At 45.4% G+C, this 26,403-nt stretch overlaps 1 protein-coding gene across 4 annotated transcripts in view; it reads left to right on the top strand.

Annotated features, from left to right (window-relative positions):
- The window catches only part of IARS1 (isoleucyl-tRNA synthetase 1), a 155,006-nt gene that overhangs the window by 7,998 nt on the left and 120,605 nt on the right, over nt 1-26,403 (top strand). For 3 of the 4 annotated variants that reach the window (XM_053297888.1, XM_053297887.1, XM_053297889.1), the window contains 3 exons: nt 7,935-8,017; nt 10,221-10,338; nt 15,352-15,499. In XM_053297888.1, coding sequence (XP_053153863.1) covers nt 7,935-8,017; nt 10,221-10,338; nt 15,352-15,499 — 349 coding nt within the window. Of the gene's footprint in view, nt 1-7,934; nt 8,018-10,220; nt 10,339-11,315; nt 11,466-15,351; nt 15,500-26,403 lie in introns of those variants that run through there. The other variant, XM_053297890.1, reaches the window with a different exon arrangement.

Here is a 26,403-nt window from a genome sequence, read left to right as displayed (position 1 = left end):
GACCTCCTGCTCCGAGACAGAGCCAATCAGAGACTTCTCCTCCCACAGGAGGGCGAGGCAATCCCCTCAGTCTCCAGTTCTTGCCCTGTCTCGCTCCGGGCAGGGTCTGCTCCATGTTGCTCCGCTGTTCTTCCTTTGGAATTAACCCCTTCGATACTCAAGCACCAGGAAGGAAGGGAACCAAGCGGGCAGCCTTATTACCTACCGCGACTCCTAGTGCGCCTGCACATGGTGGTGGAGTCACCGCGTGGGGAGAGGGAGGTTTCTCCCTCCCTCTCTGAGGATTCTGTGGCACATGCTGTGTGCCACGCCGAGTGGGTCGCGGCGACCTCTCCCGCACCCGTGACTCGGGCTGGCAAGGCAGCAAAGATGGCAAAAGCTGCAAAGCGTGACAAAGAAAAGGGCTCCAAGAAAAAGGAGACTGGATCGCAGGCAGGCTCCAAGACCTCCTCTCGAGGAGCCAAGGAGCCAGAGAGTGAGGCAACGGCCGCTGGAGCAACGGCTCTTCAGGAGGGTGAGTCTGCTCAGGGGGGTTTGAACGTGGGCGCTCTTCTCCCCCGACAAGCATTTCTGCTCGTCAGCTCTCCCTTCCTCCACTGCCGCCGATCAGGGCGTAGAGGCCACCTCTGCTGATGAGGAGGAGATTCCTCCCGCCTTTGCAGCTGTCCTCCGCCGGGTGGTGGAGGAGGAGTTTAAGAAGCTCCCCTGGCCGCCCCTTCCCCTGGTTGCTCAAGGCCTTCTCCCCCCCCCCCCCCGAGGTGGCAGCCATTTTGGAGGAGGGACCAAGCACGTCTGGAATGGCAGCAGTGGCCATCTTGGCTACAGCCTGCGCCCCTCGCAGCGCCCCTGCTGCTTCCGCCCCACACCTGGGCGAATGCCAGCAGCACAACAGGGCTCCTCCAGTTCTCTCCCCTTGCCGCCCCATTGCTTCCACACTGACTGCTGAGCTTCCCCGGCTCTCCCCCTGCTGCCCGCTTCACACAACAATGGGCTCTGAGCTTCCCCCCCGGCCCATCCAGCCTCAGTCTGACATTTCTCAGGAATCTGACTCAGAGTGTGAGGAAGGGGAGCTTTCCGGGGACGATGAGGAGTCCCCTTTATCCCAGCAGCCCCAATACTGCGTCTTCTCTCAGGCAGACTTCCCTGTGCTACTGCACAAGGTGTGGAAGGCGCTGAGGCTGGAAGAGCAACCCCTACCCAGTGCTAACAAGCCTGAAGGGGACCCCGCAGTACTTCCCTCATTGCAAACGCAGGAGATGACCGTGCCATGCCCACAGCTCTTTTTGGATATATTTCAAAAGGAGTGGGACAAACCCAATGAGAGCAAGGGCCCCCCCTCGGCCGTACAGCGCCTGTACACATCCACTAAGGACCTCATGGAAAAACTGCAAGTGCCACTGGTAGATGCAGAAGTGGCCGCCCTCACGACGGGAATGGTACTCCCCAAGGATGGGGACAAGACACTGAAAAACATAGATGATAAGAAGTGTGACACTGCTTTACGCAGGTCACATGAGGCAACCGCCTTATCCATTAGGGCTTCCACAGCCAACTCCATGTTCGCTAGAGCAGCAGTCCTGTGGGTAAGGGAACTTCTCCCCTTTGTTCCTCCAGAATCGACCACCCTTAGGCAGGGTCTCAACAAACTGGGCAAAGTAGCAGCTTTCATGGCCAATTCTTCTCTCGACAGGGCACAACTGTCTGTCAGGGCCCTTGTATCTGATATCACGGTCGGATGCTAGTTATGGCCTAAGAACTGGAAAGTGGACCAGAAGTCCCGGTCAAACCTAGCCAACTGGACCTTCAAAGGGGGCAAGTTGTTAGGGGAGGTCCTCGATCCCATTTTGGTCGACTCTAAAGACAAGAAGAAGGCTATGCCTCCGGGGACCCAGCGGCCAGAGCGCCGCACCTTTACCTCTTTCTTTTCTAATTCCAAAGACGACAGGTCATCCTTTTGCTTGCGCTAGAGCAGACAGGACAGGTTCTCTTGGCCCAGGGCCCAGCTCTCCTTTCGGGACCACCAGCCTCGCTGTACCCAGCAGCACGCGCAGTCAGCCAAGCCCGCCTTCAAGCGCAACCCCACCCAGTGACTACTATCCACAGCTCCAGGTATCCCAGGTGGGGAGCAGGTTGTAGAGCTTTGCTCAGGCCTGGGCTCAAACCTGCTCAGACACATGGGTCCTACAAACCGTGTCCCTGGGGTACTCCCTGGAGTTCACCAGCCAGCCCCCGGATCGCCACCTCCCTTCCCCCAAGTCCCAGAAAAGATCAAAGAGAAAAGATCAAAAGAAAGGTGAATGGAGGGCTATTCTAGACCTGAAGTATGTCAACAGGTACCTGAGGAAGAGGAGCTTCCACATGGAAATCCTATGCTCCATCCTTATGGCCCTTCAGGAGGGAGACTTCCTGGCCTCAGTGGACTTCAAGGAGGCATACCTCCACGTCCCCATCCACCCTCAGGACAGACGCTTCCTGCGGTTCTCCTATTGCCAACACCACTTCCAGTACCGGGCTCTCCCCTTCAGTCTCTTGACTGCCCCCCGGGGGGTTACCAAAATCATGGTGGCACTCGTGGCACACTTGAGGACCAAGGGCGCCCATCTTTATCCATAATTGGACGATCTGATGGTCCGATCGTCGTTTCTACCCCAAGGACAGAGGGATGTCTGCGCCACTCTTCAGGCCTTGGAGGGACACGGCTTCATGGTGAACCTCCAAAAGAGCTCCCTCTCTCCCCAGACCAAGATCCTCCACTTGGGGGCCCTCATCGACACACGCAGAGAGACGGTTTGCCTCTCCGCCTCCAAGCATCGGTCGAAGCTGACCTCCAGGTGCCAGTCCTTAATTGCCCAGCCGAGGTCGGACGTGCTCTCCCTGATCCAGTTGCAGGGCCTCATGATCTCCACCATAGGGATAGTGCCTTGGAGTCAGTTCCACTCGCGCCCCCACCAGTGGTTCCTGCTACCCTACCAGGACCTAATTGCACAGAGGTCTCGGCTAAGGGTGACCCTGCCAGCCTCTGTCCGGTAGTCACTGTCCTGGTGGGTCTCCCCAGCAGTTCGAAAGGGCACCCGGTTCCTTCAAGTCGAATGGACACAGGTGACCACGGATGCCAGTCTCCAGGGCTGGGGGGGGCCCCTGCCAGCAGCTGGTCGCACAGGGGCAGTGGGCCATCAACGAAAGAAGCAACTCCATAAACTGGCTGGAGCTTCGGGCAATCCTGAACTCCCTCAGGGAGTTCTCCCCACTAGTCCAGAACAGCCACGTGCTGGTATGAACAGACAGCGCCACTGCAAAGGCGCACATCAACCGCCAGGTAGGGACCATGTCCCGACCCCTGATACAGGAGGCCACCAAACTCATGAGATGGGCAGAGGCAAACCTCCTGTCCCTTGAGGTGGACCACATCAGCGGGACCCAGAACACAGTAGCGGACTGGCTCAGCCGGTCCCAGATAGACCAGGCCGAGTGGTCCCTCGACCCTCACGCCTTCCAGAGAATTGTTCTAAGGTTCGGGACCCCGGAGATAGACCTATTCGCTGCTCTGGAAAATGCCAAGCTGCCCCATTTCCTATCAAGATACAGGTCCCTGGGGGCGGAGGGGGTGGATGCTCTGACTCATCCCTGGCCCACGGGCCTCCTTTATGCCTTCCCCCCAATAGCCATAATCTCACAAATGGTGCGAAGGATCCGCCTACTTCAGTCAGAGGTCATCCTGGTGGCCCCGCCGCCCTTGGTTTTCAGACCTAGTGGCATTATCCAGTGAACTGCCTCTGCCCCTCGGGAGCCATCCCCAACTGCTCAGGCAGGGCCCTGTGTGCCACCCGCAACCGGGCTGGCTGAGCCTCTCCGCCTGGAGATTGAGTGGAGGGCCCTAAGCGAATGCGGGTACTCTCAGCCAGTCCAGGACACCATACTCGCTTCTTTCCACCCTTCCACTGTCAGGGTCTACCAATCGACCTGGAAGACCTTCTCCAAGTGGTGCACCACACAAGGGGTTGCCCCACTGTCTGCATTAGTACCGCAGGTCCTGGGATTCCTGCAGAAGGGTCTGGAAGAAGGGCTTTGCTCTAACACCCTACGTAGGCAGGTGTTTGCCATCTCTTCCGTCCTTCAGGTCCGGGAGGCCCCCTCCCTGTCAGTGCACCCACATGTCCAGAGGTTCCTTAAAGGAGCCGCACTGCTCAGGCCTCCCACGGTGCACAGGTTCACAACGTGGAACTTGAGCCTCATCCTCAGGGCCCTCACGAAACTGCCCTTCGAGCCCTTGAGGGTAGCTCCCCTGAGGATTTTGTCCCTTAAGGTCCTGTTCCTTGTCGCCATCACCTCGGCCAGGCGAGTCTCAGACTTGGGGGCGCTTCCTGTGCGTAAGGAACTGTGCCTTGTCTTCCCTGACTATGTTCTACGCCACATGGACCCCTCCTATATGCCCAAGGTGAACTCCGTGTTCCACAGGGCTCAGGAACTAATGTTGCCTTCCTTTTGCCCACACCCGTCCTCACCCAGAGAGAAGGAGTGGCACTCCTTGGACATTTGCAGGGCGGTATGGGTATACCTTTGCCGTACCAAGCCTATTAGGTCAGACTCCCTTCTTGTTTCATTCAGGGACTGTTCCCTGGGCAAGAAGGTATCCACAGCCACACTTTGCCGCTGGATCTGCTCCTGCATTCGGATGGCATATGAGGCGTCAGGCACGCCAACACCAGCAGGAATCACAGCGCATCCCACTAGGAGTGCTGCCGCTACTGCCGCCTTCTCCACCCTGGCTCCCCTGGTTGATATCTGCCACCTGGGCCTCCATATCCACTTTTGTGAGGCACTATAAGATCCATGATTGGACCTCGGCTGATGCCGCCTTTGGCAGGCGGGTCTTACAGCAGGTGGTGCCGTCGTGAGCCTAGACCAGAGGTCCCACCCAGTGAGGGAGGAGCTTTGGCAGTTCCCATGATCCACGGATACTACCCTCTTCTGAGGGAGAGTGAAGCGTTGGCGCTTACCTGAAAGGTCATTCTCCTCAGAAGTATGGGTTGTATCCGTACCCACCCTGTCCTCTGGTCTACCTTCACGCTCACCCATAAGGTACAGGACGGAAATCTGTCGGGCCCAGGACGGGGATCACAGTGCAAGCTAGAGGCTTATTGCATGAGTTGTCTGTAACCTGTTCATGTGTCTTTCTTTCGGAGTGAGTAGCAGCTGTCTACGAACTGGAGACTGAGGGGATTGCCCCGCCCTCCTGTGGGAGGAGAAGTCTCTGATTGGCCCTGTCTCGGAGCAGGAGGTCATAAGCAATCCCATGATCCACGGATACAACCCATACTTCTGAGGAGAATGACCTTTCAGGTAAGCGCCAACGCTTCATTCCCTGTCACCAGACTCTTTGATATGCAGATTGATCTTTCCACCTCTGTGTAAATGTGCTTATTGCTTAGGATCAGAAAATATCTTGACATGCTTGAGGATCTGGGCCCAGTGGGATTGTTTTGAACAGCTCCTCCTCTCACATGCTATATCATAAACGGCTTTTGAAATCACTCAGTTTTGAAAATTGTTTGCTATATGATATGGTAGACTGCTGGTCAAGAAATGCATGCTCCAAGTTGCTTTGGGTTCACACTGCTCCTTCTGCGGTCTTTGGGTCCTGGCTGTGAAAGAAATTCTGTAGAGAGAAAGAGGGGTGTATGTGTGTGTAGTATTCTTGTTCACAATTGCTCACTTTAAATAAAGTTTGTGAAACTCCTTAGTAAACTTTAAATGCATTTATAGTTTGTAGTAAAGGGCAATGGCCCATCCTTAATGAAATCATTTTGGCTGCCACATTCCTGTTATATATGGGATCATGGCACTGTTATTGTAAGCCTCAACTGACCCGTAGTAGTGAGCTTGGGTACCTTTCTAGTCCTCTCCCAGTACCAAAAACTATGTGAAACTGTGATCATGAACTATTGTAGGCATGAACAATCCTTGGCTCAGTTCTGATCCACAGATAACTTGACCACTATGCTTAGTGCTTAGACATTGATTGGAGACCATATTCTGATTATCTAGACCCATTTCAAACTGGCTTTTTGGCAGGCTATGGGGTGGAGACTGCCTTGATCGGCCTGATGGATGATCTCCAATTGGGAATTGATAGAGGGAGTGTGACTCTGTTGGTTCTTTTGGATCTCTCAGCAGCTATTGATACTATTGATCATAGTATCCTTCTGGACAGTCTCTGAGGGGATTGGAGGTGGGAGGCACTGTCTTACAGTGGCTCTGCTTCTACCTCACTGGCAGATTCCAGATGGTGTCTCTTGGAAATGGTTGTTCTTCAGAATCTGAACTTTCATATGGTGTCCCTCAGGGCTCCTTATTGTCTTTGATGTTGTTTAACGTCTACATGAAACCGCTGGGAGAGCTCATCAGGAGATTTGGTGCAGGGTGTTATCAGTATGCTGATGACACCCAAATCTATTTCTCCATATCAACATCAACAGGAGAAGGCATAGCCTCCCTAAATGCCTGCCTGGAGGCAGTAATGGTCTGGATGAGGGATAACAAACTGAGACTGAATCCAGATAAGACAGAGGTACTTATTATGTGGGGTGAGAATTCGGGAGATGACTTCGATCTGCCGGTTCTGGATGGGGTCACGCTCCCCTGGAAGGAACAGGTGCATAATCTGGGGGTGCTTCTGGATCTGAACATCTCCCTCGTGTCCCAGGTTGAGGTGGTGGCCAGAGGTGCTTTTTATCAGCTTCGACTGATACGCCAGCTGTGTCCATTCTACTGTGTTGAAATGAACAACCTCAAAATGGTGGTACATCTGCTGGTAACCTCCAGGCTGGATTACTGCAATGCGCTCTATGTGGGGCTGCCTTTGTAAGTAGTCCAGAAACTGCAGTTGGTTCAGAATGTGGCAGCCAGGTTGGTCTCTGATTGTTGATACGTTTCCAGGCAAAATAGGTGCTGATCACTACCTATAAAGCCCTAAACAGCTTAGGCCCTGGGTATTTAAGAGAACATCTTCTTTGCCATGAGCCCTACCGCCTGCTAAGATCGTCTGGAGAAGTTCGCCTATGGCTGCTGCCAATTCATCTGGTGGCTACTCAGGAATGAGCCTTCTCTGTTGCAGCCCTTGGACTTTGGAATGCGCTCCCTGTTGAAATAAGGGCCTCCCCATCTCTGGCAACTTTTAAAATGGTACTGAAGACACATTTATTCACCCAGGCTTTTAATTAGATTTATAGTTTTAAATAATTTTAATACTGGGTTTTAAATGTTCTTAATCTTTTAAATGTTTTTAATTGTAAACAGCCCAGAGATGCAAGTTTTGGATGGTATAGAAATAATTTAAATAAAAATAAATAAAATAAATATTCTCAATCCTTCAAACTATTCTTGGAGCGAATGGTAGAGATAAATGTGGGAGGAGTCTGAAAGACAGGTTGCTGGTAGGTATGTATGTATTTATATTTTACATATTTTTATACCGCCCAAAACTTACGTCTCTGGGCAGTTTACAACAAAATAAAAGCAACATTAAAACATTAGTTAAAAACAAAAACAAATTTAAAAATGACAATTTAAAACTTTAAAAACAATATTCAACATTTCCTGGTGCCTTCTAGGGTTCCCTTGTAGCCATGAGAGTTGATGCAATGTTACACTGATTTTTGTGTAATGAGATTCAGTAGGTGACGTGGGTAGGGAAAAGGCAACAGGCTACAACATATTATGGCTCTACAGACTGTATGTAGTTTATGGATTATATTTAACTCAGTAATATCTGAACAAAGCTGCTTCCTGAAAAAGAGAGAAGATTGACTTCTGTATAAGTATGCCAGGGTAGGATGGAGGGGATGGTAGATCCCATACCTTTCCTATTACCATAAAGACATAATTGGTAAGTTTTCTAGGCTATCTTTTTGAGTCCTAATTTAATTTCTTTCCAGGTCAGTGTTACAAGGCTTGGACGGTGGATTGATTTTGACAATGACTATAAAACTCTATATCCAGAGTTCATGGAGTCTGTGTGGCAAGTATCATTTGGGTTTACTTAATTGGTGTTGTTTTCTGGAACGACCTAGAAAGCCCCATGTCTTCTAAAATGTGAAGGCTTCTTGTGAGGTGGTAGTGATGCGTATTCTGCAACAAGGCATTTGTATAACAGAGGTATTTATATTCTGCTTACTACTGCTTTCATGTATAAGGATACAGGTCATAATATGTATATAATAAACATGTTTTCTTAACTTTTATAGCAGTTAGCAAACAAAAATACAGACGTAAGTGTGTATTTGTGGACTAGCCTCTTGATACATAGAGGTGCTGGCTGGTTACAGTGTTGATTTGTGAAATTTATAACTTGCTAAATTGATATAGGTAATGGAAATGCTTGTGCTGAGTCACTTGCAGTTACTAGCCTTTACTCTCTTTTAGGCAGAAAAAATTATCTTGATGATCATAGTTAGCAAAAAATTTCACTTGCACTTGCAGAATTGATTAAAGTATTGCATGTACATTTCTGAGTTTTATTGTAAAAAGATGAAAATGGTTGCAGAAAAGAAATTGAGCTCTTAATCTGCACTTGGAAAAAATTCCACAAGAGGGAATAGTTGACTTGAATTTGTTTAAGCAGCTCCACTTATCTGCTGGATCAGCCTTTAGAGGCTTTTGTTTGTCTACCTATTCATGACATACTTCTGCTCTAATGTTTTTCTTCCAAAGAAAAATGAAGTCTCTCCTCTCCACCCTCCCACCCCCAATAAATGCATATAAGAGCATGTCTTCAAGCAAAGATTGCACAGTTTTGTGCTCATGCACCTTGACTCCTCTTGGGTTATAATTGCATGGTCCTCTTCACGTTAATGTTTTCTCTTGCTATCCATGTACTTCATTCTGGGGTGTGTATGTGTTCCTTTTTTCACCAAAGATATTTTGAAGCTGAAGGCTTTACAGCATTGTGCCATGCCATTTTAAGGAATAAATGGCCAGGGACAGCTCTATCATTGTAACACTAGGTTGGCTGCCCAGGGCAGCAACATTATTGTAGGATGTCATCTTGATATTTTGTGCTTTTATTGCTTAGAGCAGGGGTAAAGGAAAAATCACGGTATTAAAAAATTTGTAAGAAAGGGCAAATGAGGAACCAGGGTTCAGATTGAGGCATGGATGGAAAGTAGCGACATCCTGTTGAGAGATGGTGGGACTTGGAGAGTTAAGAGAAGGTAAAATGAGGCAGGGCTAAGAAGAAATTATTGGCTACTTACAGCTATCTGAGTGCATGATACAGTACAGAGCTTGATAAGATAAATTGGAATAGTGTCTAGGTTCTTAAGAGCAGCCCTGCAGGATCAGGCCCCAGGCCCATCTAGCCCAGCATCCTGTTTCATACAGTGGCCCACCAGATGCTTCTGGGAAGCCCAGAGGCAAAAGGTGAGGGCATGCCCGCTCCTCTGAAATTGGTATTCATTGGTATCCTGCCTCTGAACCGAGAGGAAGTCCATAGCTATCAGGACTAGTAGCCATTGAAAGACAAATTCATAGAGGACAAGTCTAAGTCCTTTTTTAAAGCCATCCAAGCTTTGTTGGTTCCAAACTTCCTGGCAATCAGTTTTGTGGCTTTAGTGTGTTGTGTGTGAGAGAGAAATTTCTCTCAACATCATGTATTATTTTATAGACCTCGATAATGTCTCTCCTTAGTCACCTTTCCCCCCCCAAACTAAAAAGATCCAGATGTTGTAGCCTTGCCTCATAAGAAAGGTGCTTGAGGTCCTGGTCATCTTGATTGCTATGGTGTCAAAAAACCATTTAAGCGCTGCTCCCCACCAATACTTAGAACACTTTATTGTGAGATGAAGTGTTTTTCTGGGAAGACTTTCTGCAAGACCTTGCACATCTTAATTGAATGAAATTTGAAATGCCTTCATATGCTATAGAAATGTACAATAATTCAGTAACTTGAGGAGTCGTTGACTCTGAACTGTGGTTTCTCGTATAGTTGTGTGTTCTGTACTTGAACTTGATGAATGCAGCTCATAGGATAAGATACTGATGCTATTTCAAAAATATTAACAAACCATAGGAAGAGAAACTAGCTTTGGACAAAGGTTTTGAATTCAGTTTCTATCTGTGGTTAATTATAATGTACTATTATCTCAATTCAAATTTTTGGATTTTAATAAAACTACCCTGTTCTATTTGAAAGTTTAAATTGCAGGATTTTTCCCTCCCTCCAGGTGGGTTTTCAAACAGCTGTATGACAAAGGACTGGTATATCGAGGCGTTAAAGTCATGCCTTTTTCAACTGCATGCAACACACCTCTTTCTAACTTTGAATCTCACCAAAATTATAAGGTATGTAAGCTTGTATATTGAACTAATCTGAGTATCTGCTATATTGTATGTGATCTTTGGAAGCTTGACGATGAATATACAAAAGTAGCCTTGTGAGGGTAGAGTGCAGGGTCATTGTATACTTTGGATTGATCTAGATTCTAGAATACTCTTGATTTATTCTTGAGGTTGATTGGTGGCTGTCAGCTGTTTTGGATATAGTAGCTTCCCCCATACATTCTTGTGTGTCTGGTTTGTGTCTGGCCACAGAGGCTGATGCAGATGTGATTTCAGGAGTCTTCAGAGCCCTCTCATTGTCCGTTTCCACTTAGCAGAAGATTCATTAAACCAATTGAAATCATACTGAAGGAGAGCTTTTTATCAATTTTACCTATTGTGACTAGGGATGTGCCAAATCGCGATTCAGCTGCCATATCGTGGGGCACATCACTTTTAAAACCAGGGCTTACACAGCCCCTTTAAAGGGTCCCTAAAGGTTTAGAATTTGTTTAGCCTACTTTAATGTGCCCTTTGTAGAGCTAGTCTTGATGACTGTTTGGACGCTGTATAGAGCCTCTCTCTTGTTGTGTGCTTGGGAGAGCCTCAGTTCGGTGTTCCAGGGCATTGATGCTCTTTGGATCAGACTTCCAGTCCAAAGTCTTGTCCTCCACAATGGGAGGCGGTGGAGGCCAAGGTCCCGCCGGCATCCTGGGTGGTGACTGAGCCACTGGCCTGCGCTGCTACTTCTGGGCGCCCCACAGCAGCCTGCCCACCCGATCTCCTGTTGCATGGCAGGCTCTGGGGGCCGAATACAGCTGGGCCTGTGCCACCTGCCCACCCCTGCGCAGTCACAGTGACGTTTGTGACATGGCATGTGTATTGCACACGGCATGAGGTGAGGCACCTACAAGGGAGATATGAGCGAGAAGCAATAGCAGTAACCGCCCCAGTCCACAGAGGGAGAGAGGGGCCTCCCTCGCTGCCCACCCCCGGGCTGAATAGTGACCACAGGCATGAATGAGAAAGGAGAGGCAGAAGCAAGTGCTAGTGTCAGGCAAGCGCCTGCAGTGAGTCAGCCAGTATGTGTACGCACACACACCCAGACCAACAGAGAACCACCACCAGTCTGGTCCAGAGAACAGCAACAGGTAACAGTGAGTGAGTGGGAGGCGGGGTAGTGTATTCATCTAATTAAATTGGCAGGATTGTCTATGCAAAATGTGGTATCTGCAGATCAGTAGGAAGTATCTTATTCATAATTTTATTCTAAGAATTAAAAAAAAAAAGTTTCCAGCTTTCCCTGAGCATGTTCTGGTGTAAAAAATAGTGCATAGCAGCTTGACTTGTGTGTGGTGGGGGTGGAGTGGGGGGCAAAAGACCCTGGCTCCAAAATTACCTAGGTCCTTTTCTGCTCCAGGGTTGTCCTATATTCCTCTTCCTTGCCGGACACAACTTGAAGTGCTACTTTTTACAAGATCATCATCTCCTTTGTATCCCATCATATCCCCTATAGCTCATAAAAATCTTTTCATCTTTTTCATATGGAAAATACTTCCATGACAATCTCTGTTCTCAGAGTACACAACACTCTTAGAATGCCCCTTCTCTATAGACGTGAAGAAATATTCAATACTTCCTTATCCAAGTCAGCTTTTAGTAGCCGAAGGTTAGTGTTACTCTGCGCATGTGGTTGATTAGAGACCTTAATTGGTTGCCATTTGGGGTTTAATAGGCTTTTAAAAAACATTGGCTGTTTTGGAAGTAAATTAAAAAAGCATTTGGTTCTTTTCATGTGGTGTTTATATGGTTTCTTAATGCTGTAAACAAATCCATTAAGTCGGACCAATGATGTAAATTTCTCTCGCACATATTAAGTACCACACAGTCAGCTTTAAGAGCCACGGGTAGGAGATGAGATATGCTGTTGCATCAGACTGAACAACAAATGTGTTCAGCAAAACCACCATTTTTTCCTGTGAAGTATTCTAGAGTGTGTTAGCTGTCTGGAGTGTATACTGTGAAAATAGGCTTCAGCAAATTTCTTAAGAGAATTTTAAAAAAAAGTCATCATGAGGCTTTTTTAGTAAGTATTAAAATATAGTCTTAAACAGATCACTACCAGATCATTGGTTACAGCTGAGCAACCTGTTTTTGTTTTTTGTGAACTCAGGAAAGCAAGTTATTCAGCCACAACAGTGCTGTCCTATAAAATGCTTCTTAATCTGAACACACAACACTTTGTTCTAACACTCAGCTTGAACCCCTTTATCTGTGGGCGAACCATGGACAGGGCATTAAAGTGTGCCACAAAATGGCTCCTCTTTACAAAATGGTGGCCAGAAATGACCTCTGAAGTCATTTCCAGCCACTTAGGAACTACAGACACATGGGTTTTAATGCTTTTATATCTGCAGATAATGAGGTCACATGTCAACTAGGCACCTGTGGATACGTGGGATTGCGAATAGTGATGGTCACCTGTGATGGCCATCCTAAAATAAGTCTGCTTATTTTAGGATGCAGTGCAAAGAAGAAAACTAGCTTACCAGTATTCTGCAAATGTAATGTTCATCCTTCAAAGTGCCAATAAATGTTCAGCAAAATTGCCCAACTATATTTAGTTCTTGAAACCACAAAGGTGGCTGGCAGCATATAACATTGCTGAATAGTGCTGGTAGCTGTTACATAACACCTGGGGGAAAGCATTTGGCTGCTTACCAAGTTTCATGTTCACAGACTAAACTTCCTCTGAAGCATCCTTTAGTTACTAAAGACAAATTGTTTCAAACTGTAGTGGAATTATCAGTTTTTGCACATGGTATAGGGTAGGAGCCAGGAAGAACTGATGGGGGATGAGGGAAGTGTTAAGGTGGTCCTGATGCTTACCTGTTCTGTTTGCTGTCCAAACTCTTAATCTTTCAGTGTAGCAGTCCACTTTCTGTAACCTATATCTGTTTGTTTGGTAACTAGGAACCAAATAAGTGTTTAATAGAGACTTCATTTGTAAGTGTTTTGTCGCTACCCTACCACATCGAAATAAGCTATGAAAAGCCAAGCATAGCCATGAGGTATAAGGGGTGTGTATGTGTGGACTCAGTCAGTCCTGAGTTCAATGGGACTTCACCCCAAGTAAGGATGAATTTGTGTTGATTATTGTATGTTGATATGGAGGCATGACAATATCTGTTGTTGGCTTGGAACAAATGAGGATTCTGTATAACAGTTAAATGGGTACTGAGAAAAATTGATACATATGTATACAGATATTTCTCAGTGTTTCATATATTGATGCATGGTTTTACTAGGGCAAGGAGAAAAGCAAATACATTATGCATTACATGTCATATTGGGTGAAGGAAAACAGCATTGCATCCACATTGACTGAATTATTCTATTATGACTAATATTCCTTTCCTCCTGCAACCCGAATGAAATTTGCATAGTTATGTTAATTGCCCAGTCACCAGAACTGCTGGAAGAAGTAATTTCAGGTAACAGCAGAATCTGTGGTAAGAAGGAAGAAAGAGTAGTTCATGTATTCTGGTGCACTGTTTATGACAACCAAGAAAGGCTGGCGGGTTTGCAGCTGCTGAGATCTTGTAAAAGGGGAAAAAATGAGTGGGGGGTATATATGGAGGATTCCACTTGGGTCATGAAAGTTAATGTCTTAGGCATGACTGGATCTTGTAACGAAAAATGTGATTTGTGTGCACATGTGATGAATAAGTTAAACATTTGGTAAAGAAGTACAGTACAGTGTACTTGCATATGCTTGCTCTTTGAATTATATTGACCCTAAATTCAAGCTTGTCCAATAAATTGGAATTGTCATTTGTTCTGGAAGCTGGTTATTGGGTTACTTCATATTAGTCTGGAATTCCCCACCATTGAGCTCTTGTGTGAGATCTGTTTAAAATAGGCTCAGTTAAGTTGCCCTAGTGTTGACAAATAGCCATATTTGCTAACTTTGCAGAGAGGCCCTCTTTTTTAAAGATGTGGTTCTCTTTTTTTACTGGTGGGGAGCAACTGTCCCTATGCATTCTCAGCATAGCATCCTTCTAGTGGTTGCTGGTGTCTAACATGTTGCTTTTTAGATTGTGAGCCCTTTTTTGCTGAAAAGCAGAGTGTGTGTATATATACAAAATATTTATAACAACATTTTAATGTGTTTTTACTTATTGAGATTTTATCGGTTGTGAATTTTAACTGTTATATTATGTCTTTAATTTGTGTTTTATATTATGTCTTTAAGTTGTACACTGCCTGGAGATTTCTATATTTATAGAAATAAATATATATAGAAATACAATAAATAAATAATTGCTGATATCTTAGAAATAGTAATCTAGACAAATTCTGCATTGCTCACAATCTGGGTATGTAAATATGAAATCCATGAGAAATCTATTTTTGGGTGGGTGGGAGAGAGAGAAGTCTTCTGTTGTTGTATAGGGCTCAGAGAGAGCCAGAATAGTGTAGTGGTTAGAGTGTTGGACTAGGACCAGGAAGACCTGAGTTTGAATCCCTATTCAACCATGAAATTTACTGGGTGACTCTAGGCCAGTCATGTATCTCCCAGCCTAACCTACCTCACAGTGTGGTTGTGAGGATAAAAATAACCATGTACACAGCTCGGAGGAAGAACGGGATATAAGTGTAAAAATAAATTAAAATGAGAAAATTAACTTATTAAATTAAAAATATAAATAAATAAATAAATAAATAAATAAATAAATAAATAAATAAATAAATCAAGTCGTAAATGTACTTCAGTATTCTTTGGAAGGTTTAGAGAGAGAGACAGTGCATGCATTTGGTGCCATTTGCCTTTACTGTGTAGTTAAGATGAGAATGCTGCTGGCCATAGCAGTATCTTAAATGGTTGCTCTTAGTAACTATATATTGTATTTGTAGTGCTTATTGGGGTGACAGGTGGGATATATCCGTAAAATAAACCTTGCTTTAATTGTACACATCAGTGAGCAAATAATGAGCTTTTCTCTTACTTCAATCTTTCCAATCATTTATTTTAAGGACGTTCAAGATCCTTCAGTCATTGTTAACTTCCCGTTAGAAGAGGATGAAAATGTGTCGCTAGTTGCTTGGACAACAACTCCTTGGACTCTGCCTAGCAACTTGGCACTCTGTGTTAATCCAGAGTTGCAATATGTGAAGGTGAAAGGCAAGTGCAAACATATGGTCAATACTTTGTTCTAGTATGCACAAACTGCACACTCTATCCTACTTCTACTGCTTCAGGTGTCATTGTCATTCTGGGTCAGCCTGTTATTTTTGTCTTGGTCATTGTCAGTATCTGAACTAGAAGAGCCATAGTTCAGTGGCAGAGCACATGCTTTGCATACAGAAGGCTTCTGGTTCAATTTCCCCCAGTTAAGATCTCTGGTACCAGATGCTGGGAAAGAGCAGGCTGGAGACATTGGAGAGCTTTTGTCTGTTGGAACAGACAATAGTAGACTAGATGGGCCAGTGGTCTGCCTTTGGTATAAAGCAGTTTCATATGTTCATTACCTTAGAAATTAGTACATATGGAAACAGTAGCTAATAATTATTCTGTGGCACTGTGATTATCATAGCTGAAACTTGCATCCATTTGTATTTCTTAATTTACAAATTATTGGGTAGCATTATTGGGTAGTACCTTTCCTGTACCCAGTCGTCTATAGTGGGCTTGTCCTGAGCCTCCTAAAATGCTGTGGCTGAGGATCTTCAGCAAACGTATGGAATGCTGTGGCTGAGGATCCTGGAAACTCCAAATGGAACAGTAAGCAGAGGCACCTCTCTGCTCACAGCTTCTCGGATTCCCCCCTCCCCTTGTCTCCTGCTGCACCGCATCCCATACTATTGCTGAAGGTTCCCTGACCCTCGGCCATGGTTTCTCAGAAGGCTCAGAGTAGGAAGGAGGAGGTGGGGACGGTGCCTTCTGCTAGTGCACTGTGTACCAGTGATTCTGTGGATGCTGCCCATTAGCTATACTGAACTGACCAGAGCCATTGTATGTTATGCAGTGTATTCATGTTTAACTATCCAGTTATTGGAATGTATGTTTGCATCTTTACCTTTAAAACAAAAAACCTTGTCTTGTTAGCTTCATCTTCTCCACAGTGTACTCTCAACAAATAGGAACAGATTTATGACAAACATTTTTTTTTTTTTTTTTTTGGCTACCAGCAAATGTCTACCTTTAAAAATCCACTTCTTGCATATGTTGAAATAGGTGGCTATCTGTCATAATAAACTAGTTACTTCATATCTTACCTATCTGAGGTGTACTGTTACCCTTCAGCTAAAATATTGTAGCTTTTTAGTTGAAGGGTAACAGTTTTTAAAATTAATTTAAAATAATTAATTAAATTTGCTGCAGGGTGCGGCGAGGGTGGACAAGCACGCGCTGCAGGGGGCAGTGAGGGCGGGCAAGTAATCCAGTAATTTCAGTAATCCAGCCTAGAGGTTGCCAGCATATGTACCACCGTTTTGAGGTCATTCATCTCAAGAAACAGATGCAGCTGCTGTATTAGCTGAAGCTTATAAAAAGCATCTCTGGCCACCGCCTCAACCTGGGACACTAGGGAGAGTTTCGGATCCAGAAGCATCCCCAGACTGCGCACCTGTTCCTTCTAGGAGAGCATGACCCCCATCCAGAACCAACAGATCAAAATAATCTCCCAGGCTCTGATCCGCACAATAAGTACCTCCATGGAAGATTAGAGACAGGCCTGTAGTTGCTTAACTCTGAGGGATCCAAGGTAGGCTTCTTCAGAAGTGGTCTAATGATTGCTTCCTTAAGACAATGAGGCATCCTGCCCTACCTCAGAGAAGTGTTTATGATCTCTACCAGGCCCTCTACAACAGCCTCCCTGCCAGATAGTATAAGCCATGTCGAGCAAGGGTCAAGAGGGCAGGTGGTAGGCCGCACCATTCCAAGTAACTTGTCCACATCCTCAGAAGTCACAAACTGAATCTAAGTCGGCCCGAATATGAGAGATTTTTGTCCACAAAAAGCTCATTTAAAAGGTCACAGTGAGTAATTTTTGGTTCCAGGTACTGATTCAAGGGGGAAGGGGCACACATTAGCCCCTTCACAACCTTGAACAACTCCTCCAGATGTGTGTAAAAAAGAATAGCTTCTTTACCACACGTATCGCTTGAGCATAGATCTTTAAGTGTGCTCTATGTAGTAATCTTTCGGATTCAAGTCAAGTCTTCCTCCACTTGCGCTCTAGTCATCTACCTCAATGCTTCAGCCCCCCGTAGTACTTCCGTATACCAAGGTGCCAGTTTCTAAGCGGGTTGGAGAGGATGCTTAGGAGCTATCGTCTCTACTGCCCTGGTGAGTTGATTATTCCGCTGCTCCACCAGAGTGTCGACAGGGTCACCAGCAGAGTCAACACTAAATTCCTCATAGTCTTCTTGGAATCAGATTGGATCCAATAACTTAAGCATCAAGTTGTAACTTGATGCCTAATTTGTGGTGATCAGGAAGATGACTTAGGAGCACAATCCTTGGCATGTTTATTGAACAAGTCCCACTGTGTTCACTGGGTCTTATCCTAAACACAGTAAATGTGTTTAGGATTGCAGTCTTATTTTTCACTGCACAACTAGTTCTAAAGAAAGTTCAATGAGAGGAACTTATTTCTAAGTAAGAGTGAACTGAAAGCTTATATTGGTCTTCTAGTCCTGGCTAGTGTGTTTCATGCCAGTTATGAAGCACCGCAGTGACTACAGGCAGTACATTTGGATCGCTCCTGTTTCTGTACCACAATGCAGCTGAGATGATTTGAGGACATCACAAGTAATTTAAAGTTCAATGACAAAGCCACATGATAGGAGAGAAGAGTGATTGCCAAGCTGGCAACCCTTAGAGGAATCTGGACTTGGTTTGTGTGGGAGCTGCAACACAGCTACATTCCTGGGTGCGACCAGCAATTGATGAGCAGGTTTCCGAGGCGCCGTCCCTTCTGGCAACGCTTGCCAAGCAAGCCAAAGTAGTATGGTTTGAAGATATAGTGGGTCTGTGATGCAGAAACATCCTTCCCACTGACTGGAGATGCTGACCTTGGGAAGCAAGCTGGAGGACTGTAACAAAGACAAGTACACCTGAAAGGTGAATTGACCTTATACATGCACTCCAAAACCTTGTTGAAGCATGTATAGACGGGTGATTCAGCTAAGTATCCCTCTCACACGATTAAAGGATGTGCCAAGAGCGCATTGGAGCATCTAACAGTGACATCAGGGCAGGTGCATTCTTTCCATAGATCTGAAGTTTTCTGAACCCATCCTCAGAGAATTGTGGTGAGGGATAATGTTTTTCCTAGTGAATAGTTGGCAGAGGCTCTCCTGAGCAAAGGGTTGGCCTGTGTAGGCACTATGAGACACAACAAGCCAGACATACCCCCAGATATGTCTGGTATCCCCAGACATACACCCACATTCACAAAGGAAAATACTGTCATCTGTGTTTGGCTTGGATGGACAGAAGAAGTTGGTATTGTGTGTTCTTGGGAAATTTGTGGCCAGGACAGCTGACAAAAAACCAAGCAAATGTTTTGGTTGTGGGTGAATGGCCTGTTGAATGCATTTGACCAGCTCCCAGATTGCCTTTAGGTGAGTCACAGTGTGTCCTTTCAGCTGAAATGCTGAGAACTGAGATGTTGAAGTTTGGATCCTCTTTAGTGTGGGGTTTGAAACGTTCATTTTTCTTTGCTAACAACTCACATTCTCAGTGAGTCCATGCTATGTACAGGGTACCATGCTTGGGATGTGAGAGTCACTGCTGCACTCCCCAAGAGTGAAATGTTAAATTATTGTGCATTCTGTGGCCTGAAAATGGTGGTGGGGCACCCAATTTAACCAGTAGGACTCATTGGGAGTAAGTAGTAAGACCTAACCAACTAAATCCTTAGGATAAAAATGCTTATCTAAAGACTTCATATTTTATCCAGAGACTTTCAGTAAATAACCAGGTATAATCTTGGGTACCTAAAGTAGAAAGAAGGTGTATGCATTTTTAAAAGTACATTAAACACAGGAATATGATGCAGTATACTGTAAATGTGATCATGATTTTGGACAGATATGGTCACTGTTGCACTGATTTCTTAAGTTTAGAGTTAAAAATTGTGATTTTTATCTGTGTGGCCCAGGTAGATAAGTTATAGAAGAAAATTTTTGGTTTTGGATTTATAGCCAATTCCTTGCTGCAGCCATACCAGCCCTTTGACAACATGAATCTTAGAGGTGGGATAGATTTAACATTTAGTCTGAGCTTTTGCATGTTTACTTAGAAGTAATCCCACTTAGTTCAATAGGATTGACTCTCAGGTAAATCTTTGTAGGATTGCAGCCTTGGTCCTTCAGAGCGCCACAACTTTAACCTGCCAAAGCAAGGTTTTCCCCATTCTACCTCCCCCCACACCTTCCATGTACCTATTGTCTTTCAGGATAGCATGATGGGTGGGCCTACTTGCCTGGCAGCAGAAACCTTTTTTTTTTTTGCTTCAGACAAATGGCTAACTGCAAAGCTGATTAAACTCTGCACACTTCTTCTGTCATCTTCACTTAAAAATAAAATAATTTGAGAGTAACTTCATGTTGTCGTCATAATAAATCTCAGAAAGGCAGCCTAAAGGAGAGAGTACAATGGTTATATAAAGTGCTTTCCTTCAGACTCCTGTAGCTTTTGTTTAATGTATTATGATGTATCTAATTGGTTTGCCCTCCGATTTACCTACTCGTGATGATTCAAGCTGCCTAATGCTGAAAAGATAATGGGAAGATGTCCTTATAAGGCAATTGGTGCACAATGTGTTTCTCCTAAGCTCTGTTCAGCAGGCTTGGCCCCCCTTCTCTCCCTAAAGACATAATCCTTTCAGTGCAGACATCATGCCAACCCATGGCTTATGCTAACCATAGTTGAGAAGCCAAAGCATGGTTTTCAGTTCTGAGCATACAGGCAAATAATAATAGTATAGCTTATTCTGCAAAACCTAAATCGTGCTTCCATTAACCAGTTGCTGGCAAAGTGACACCACGGATTCTGCATTTATTTCTGGGCTAGCTACTCATTGGTCTTTTTGCCGGCTTCTATGGGAGGGGCTTGCCTGCTTGGGGCTCTTTGGGTGTTTCTCTGCTCCGAGGATCATGCATTACATTCCTGTCTCTTTAGGCACTACTTTCCAGAGCAGATCTCTTCTCCCTCTCACCAGTTGCTTTCTTGGTGTCCTACAGTTGTTACAACATAAGTATGAGCAAATTTTTGTTCTCTCTGCCTCACTTTTCAGTTTTCTTTTGTGGAATGATGTAAAGGTGCACTTATTCATAGCTGGATGTTGATAGATAGCATACATATGTAATCTGTTTCATGCAGTTACCCTATGCAGCTCTTGCCTTGTCATGATTTCTCAGTCCTGCTCTGAGGAGATAACTGTGCTCAGAAAGGCAGTCACTCTAGTTTGGATTGGCAATTCTTTACCATGCTTACTCATGAGTCTTTCATGTTTCCTCACAGATAAATGAGCTGGTTATGCTTCTTCATGCCTGGGGGTAGGGAGTTGGGAAGAGGATGCCAGCATCTTAACTAGTTTCTCTCATTGTACCTTGCTTACTGATATCTACTAGTAACTCATGCTTGACAGCCCTCAGCTATTTGCATGTGTTCTCTCCTGCATCAAGAGCACTTCAAAACATCTGATGTGATCCAGGACTTCCAGGGCAATGGTTGAGGCCACCCTGTCCCCAGGCATGATGGTTGAAAAGATTGCTTCCTCTCTGGCAAGCATAGATTAGTCAGGAGTGGCTTGCTTGTGATGCCAGGTGGGGTGATGGCCTTGGGTTGTGAGTGCACCAGGCGGCTGTGAGTGTGAGCACCCTGTCATGGGCGTTGCTTCATCTGCTGCTGCCACTTGTCTCATCTCTGGTCTCTTTTTTCCTATTGGCTTGCACAGACAATGGAATGCCCAGAGTGCATGCGTGCGTCAGAATGTAGGCGTAGAGCTTCAGTACACTTCCTGTTGCAAGTGCAAGGTAGCTGCACACGGTTCGCAGTGAGGTGGATGCTGCAGCACCTTGTCTGCTGTTTCTCCCTTCCAGAAAACAAATTGGACCAAACTTGTCCAGTTTGTCTCTGGGCATGTTTGGTGCTGAATTGAAGAGACAGCTGGAGGGGAACTTGTGCTGATGTGGCAAGGCAGAGGAGAGGCCAGCTGTTTCAATTTGAGGCATATTCCACACTATCTCTCTGTGTGGAAACAGCCAGCAGTAGTGGTGGCACATCCCAGCAGCTGAGGCCAGCAGTGAGGGTGAAGGAAGTGGGAGCACAGTGCTGGCAAAACCAGAGAGTGGGGCTACAATGGCTCATTCCCATTTACCTCGAGTGGCGAATGACAAGCTGGTGTTGAAGATAGATGTACTATACATTCTGCTCTCATTGTGCTACTCTGCTCAGTGCTTTTCAAAACAACTGCAGAACTACAAACAGCTTTTAGCCTGTGGCTCATGCCACATCCTCTTTGAATCAATCTTTGCACTTCTTGCTTCCAGGGACCAGATGTTCTTCCATTCTGGGTGTGAGGGCTTGGTTCCAAACATTGTAACTGGCAAGCTCCACCTTGGTGCTTTTTATTTGATCCCCAAAGTGCACTGAAAATGGGGGGGGGTGACTACGATGTGTGCAATGTAAGGATCACCCCACTCTTTCTTGAGCAAATCTGAGATGCTTAGCTTTTTGTTTAGCATCCCAAAAGTAGGACATCTCCAAACACTAAAATACCAATTACAAAAAAATGGTTACCAGCTCTACCTCCCAATGCAAAGGTTATTCATGATCTTTCTAGAGCAGCACAGTCCAAAAAATATAATAAAAATAGCCCCCCACCACATTAATGCCATATTCTCCCCCAAATACAATCACGTATGCATATCTCTGATTTACAGGTTTCCCATGAACAGTTCCCCATTGAAGTTTCAGCAATATCAGTAAGACCAGTATGTCAGCAGGAGACTGGAGGTGGGGTAGGGCAATTGTTCTACCCTTCACTCAAGTCTTAACCATTGCGCAAGCAGCAGACACCAAGTAACTTGGATCATGATCCGTTGACAGTCATAATTGTGGGTCCTGTGCAGACCATTCGGATGAAATTTGGTAGCTCCTCATGGCACCAATAATAGTCCTATGTCTATGCTTAGCATCCGTTGGCAGCAAGTAATATGCTTCTCCTTGGAGAAGATTTCGTTGTTGCAGTTAGTTTGATTTCTATACCACCCTTCCAAAAATGGCTCAGGGTGGTTTACACAGAGAAATACTAAATAAATAAGATAAGATGGCTCCCTGTCCCCAAAGGGCTCACAGTCTAAAAAGAAACATAAGATAGACAGTAGCAACAGTCACTGGAGGTACTGTGCTGGGGGTGGATAGGGCCAGTTACTCTTCCCCTGCTAAATAAAGAGAATCACCACGTTAGAAGGTGTCTATTCGCCAAGTTAGCAGGGTGACACATGTCTCACTGTGTTTGGTGACAGCAAGTTCCCATCCTGAGAACTGATTCATCTTGGAAAATACTCTTGGAAAATGCATATAGCCTTGAAACCCCATAATTTCCATTTGCTGGAGATCCCTCTCTCAATCCTGCAATGATGGCTTAGAGCTCAATTAGATCTTATCACGGGTTGGTAGGGATACTTATCTTGTAATTGTTGCTAGTATTCATTTTGTTTCACAAACAAATGTGTTTAATTGTTCATCTCATTTTAGGCTTGCACTGTGAAGCTCTCAGAGTTAATCATTCTTGCTCAAATCTGTATCCTATATATGTGAATTCCCGTTATTGCTTGTCTTTGTGCTTGGGGCACCAACTTGTTTGGGCAATTATTCTTTGAACCTGGTGGAATTCCTTGGTTACTAGGAATTCCTTGGTTGCTTTTCCCACTGCAGCTGATTCTGCTAGTTGGGGAAGCAAGCGACTCTCTGACTGGTAGACTGAGATGACTAGTAGACAGCACAGAATTACTAGTACTGAATCTGCAAGTGTAGATAAGTGTTAAGAACATAAGAACAGCCCTGCTGGATTAGGCCCATCGCCCATCTAGTCCAGCATCCTGTTTCACACAATGGCCCACTAGATGCCACTGGGAGCCTATAGGCAGGAGTTAAGGGCATGCCCTCTCGCCTGCTGTTACTCCCCTGCAACTGGTATTCAGAGGCATCCTGTCTCTGAGGCGGGAAGTGGCCTATAGTCCTCCGACTAGTAGCCGTTGACAGACCTTTCCTCCATGAAGTTAACCAAACCCCTCTTAAAGCCATCCAGGCTGTTGGCGGTCACCACATCTCGTGGCAGAGAATTTCTTAAGTTGATTATGTGTTGTGTGAAAAAGTACTTCTGTTCGATGGTTCTAAATTTCCTGGCAATCAATTTCATGGCATGACCCCTGGTTCTAGTGTTATGTGAGAGGGAGAAGAACTTCTTTCTATCCACTTTCTCTACACCATGCATGATTCTATACACCTTTTTAATGTCTCCCTGCAGTCATCTTTTTTCTAAACTAAAAAGCTCCAGGTGTTGTAGTCTTGCCTCATAAGGAAGGTGCTCTACGCCCCTGATAATCTTGGTTGCCCTCTTCTGCACCTTTTCCAGTTCTACAATGTCTTTTTAAATGTGGTGACCAGATTTGTACTCAGTACTCCAGGTGTGGCCACACCATAGTTTTGTATAAGGGCATTATAGTATTAGCACTTTTATTTTCAATCCCCTTCCTAATGATCCGTAGAATGGAATTAACCTTTTTCACAGCTGCCGCACATTGAGTTGACATTTTCAATGAACGGTCCACAATGACCCCAAGGTCCCTCTCCTAGTCAGTCACTGACAGCTCAGATCCCATCAACGTATACTTGAAGTTGGGGTTTTTCATCCCAATGTGCATCACTTTACACTTGCCAATACTGAACTGCATTTGTCGCCCACTCCTCCAGTTTGGAGAGATCCTTTTGGAGCTCCTCACAATCTGTTTTGGATTTCACTACCCAAAAGAGTTTGTTATCATCTACAAATAGGGCCACTTCACTGCTTACCCCAACTTCTATATGATTTATAAATAAACTAAAAAGCAATGGTCCGAGTAAAGATCCCTGGGGTACCCCACTTCTTACTTCCCTCCATTGTGAAAACTCTCTGTTTATACCTACCCTCTGTTTCCTATCTTTCAACCAGTTAGCAATCCACTCGTGTACTTGTCCCCTTATCCTATGACTGCTAAGTTTCCTCAGGAGTCTTTGATGAGGAACTTTGTCGAAAGCTTTTTGGAAGTCCAGGTATACTATGTCAACTGGATCACCTTGATACACACACTTGTTGACACTCAGAGAACTCCAAAAGGTTCGTGAGGTAAGATTTACCTTTGCAGAAGCCATGCTGGTTCTCCCCCAGCAGGGCCTGTTGTTCTATGTGCTTTACAATTTTATCCTTGAGGATGCTTTCCATCAGTTTGCCTGGAACAGACGTTGAGCTAACTGGCCTGTAATTTCCTGGATCGCCCCTGGATCCCTTTTTGAAAATCTGTGTTACATCTGCTACTTTCCAGTTCTCCGGAACAGAGCCTGATTGCAGGGATAAGTTACATATTTTTTCAAGGACGTCGGCAATTTCATATTTGAGTTCTTTAAGGACTCTTGGACGGATGCCGTCTGGCCCTGGTGATTTGCTAGTCTTCAATTTTTCAGACAGTTTAGAACATCATCTCTTGTCACATCTATCTCAGTTCTTTAGCCTCCTTCCCTGAAAAGCCTGGTTCAGGAACAGGTATATGCTCAGTATCATCTGCTGTAAAGACAGACGCAAAGAACTCATTTCTCTTCTCTGCAACCTCCATATCCTCCTTAATAATCCCTTTCACTCCCTCATTGTCTAACAGTGCAACCGCCTCCCTGGCAGGTTTCCTGCATCTGATATATTTAAAGAAGTTTTTGTTATTCCCCTTAATGCTTTTAGCTAAATGTTCCTCAGACTTTCTTTTCGCCTCCCTTATTGTCACCTTGCATTTTTTTTTTTTTTGCCAGAATTTGTGTTACTTTTCATTTTCTTCATTTGGACAGGCCTTCCAAATTCGGAAAAGAGTCTTCTTCCCTTTTATGGCTTCCCTGACTTTACGTGTTAGCTATGCTGGCATCCTCCTGGACTTAGTGATACCTTTCCTCCTTTTTGGTATTCATTCTAACTGGGCTTCTAGTATTGTGGTTTTGAGTAAACTCCATGCATTCTGAAGTGAATGTAACCCTAACCCCTTCTGTTTTATGTAAATATTTTACACCCTCGCACCATACGGGACGGCATTTGCCGAACTGGATACTGTCCAGCTCCTGTCGGCTATTCCCAGGCATCATTTTAAAAGCTGCTCTGCAACCTTTTTGATTTTAAGCGCCAGCAGTCTGGTTCCATCTTGGTTCAAGTGCAGCCCATCCCTTTTGAATAGGCCTTGCTTGCCCCAAAATGTATCTCAGTGCCTAACAAATCTAAACCCCTCCTCCCAGCACCAATGTCTCATCCACGCATTGAGACCTCTCAGCTCTGCCTGTCTCACTGTACCTGCATGTGGAGCAGGTAGCATTTCTGAGAATGCTACCTTGGGGTCCTTGACTTCCATACACTACCTATTAGCCTAAACTTGGCTTCCAGGGCCTCCCGACTACTTTCCCCCACATCGTTGGTGCCGATGTGCATCACGACAGCTGTCTCCTTCCCAGCGCTGCCTAGCAGCCTATCTGTATGCTGCGTGATGTCCACAACCTTTGCACCAGGCAGGCAAGTCACTGTGCAGTCAACATGCAGGTCACAAACCCACCTCTCTACCTGTGATTGAATCACCCACTACAAGGAGGCCTCCACTCACCGGAGGGGTATCCCCTGTGTGAGAGGATATGGGCTCATCTTCCATGGAAGGGGTCCCTTCTAAGGGAGCATTTCCCTCTTCCTCAGACCAATGTCCTCCTTTCCCGAGACCTTCATTCTCTCTGACAGCAGAGGAGCTATCAGCCTTGGAGTGGGATGCCTCTACCATGTCCCTAAAGTTCTT

Source organism: Hemicordylus capensis, chromosome 2, assembly GCF_027244095.1.
Source record: "Hemicordylus capensis ecotype Gifberg chromosome 2, rHemCap1.1.pri, whole genome shotgun sequence".
Classification (NCBI taxonomy): Eukaryota; Metazoa; Chordata; class Lepidosauria; order Squamata; family Cordylidae; genus Hemicordylus; species Hemicordylus capensis.
Note: the sequence above shows the minus strand (reverse complement) of the source record. Positions and strands in the feature narration are given on the sequence as shown.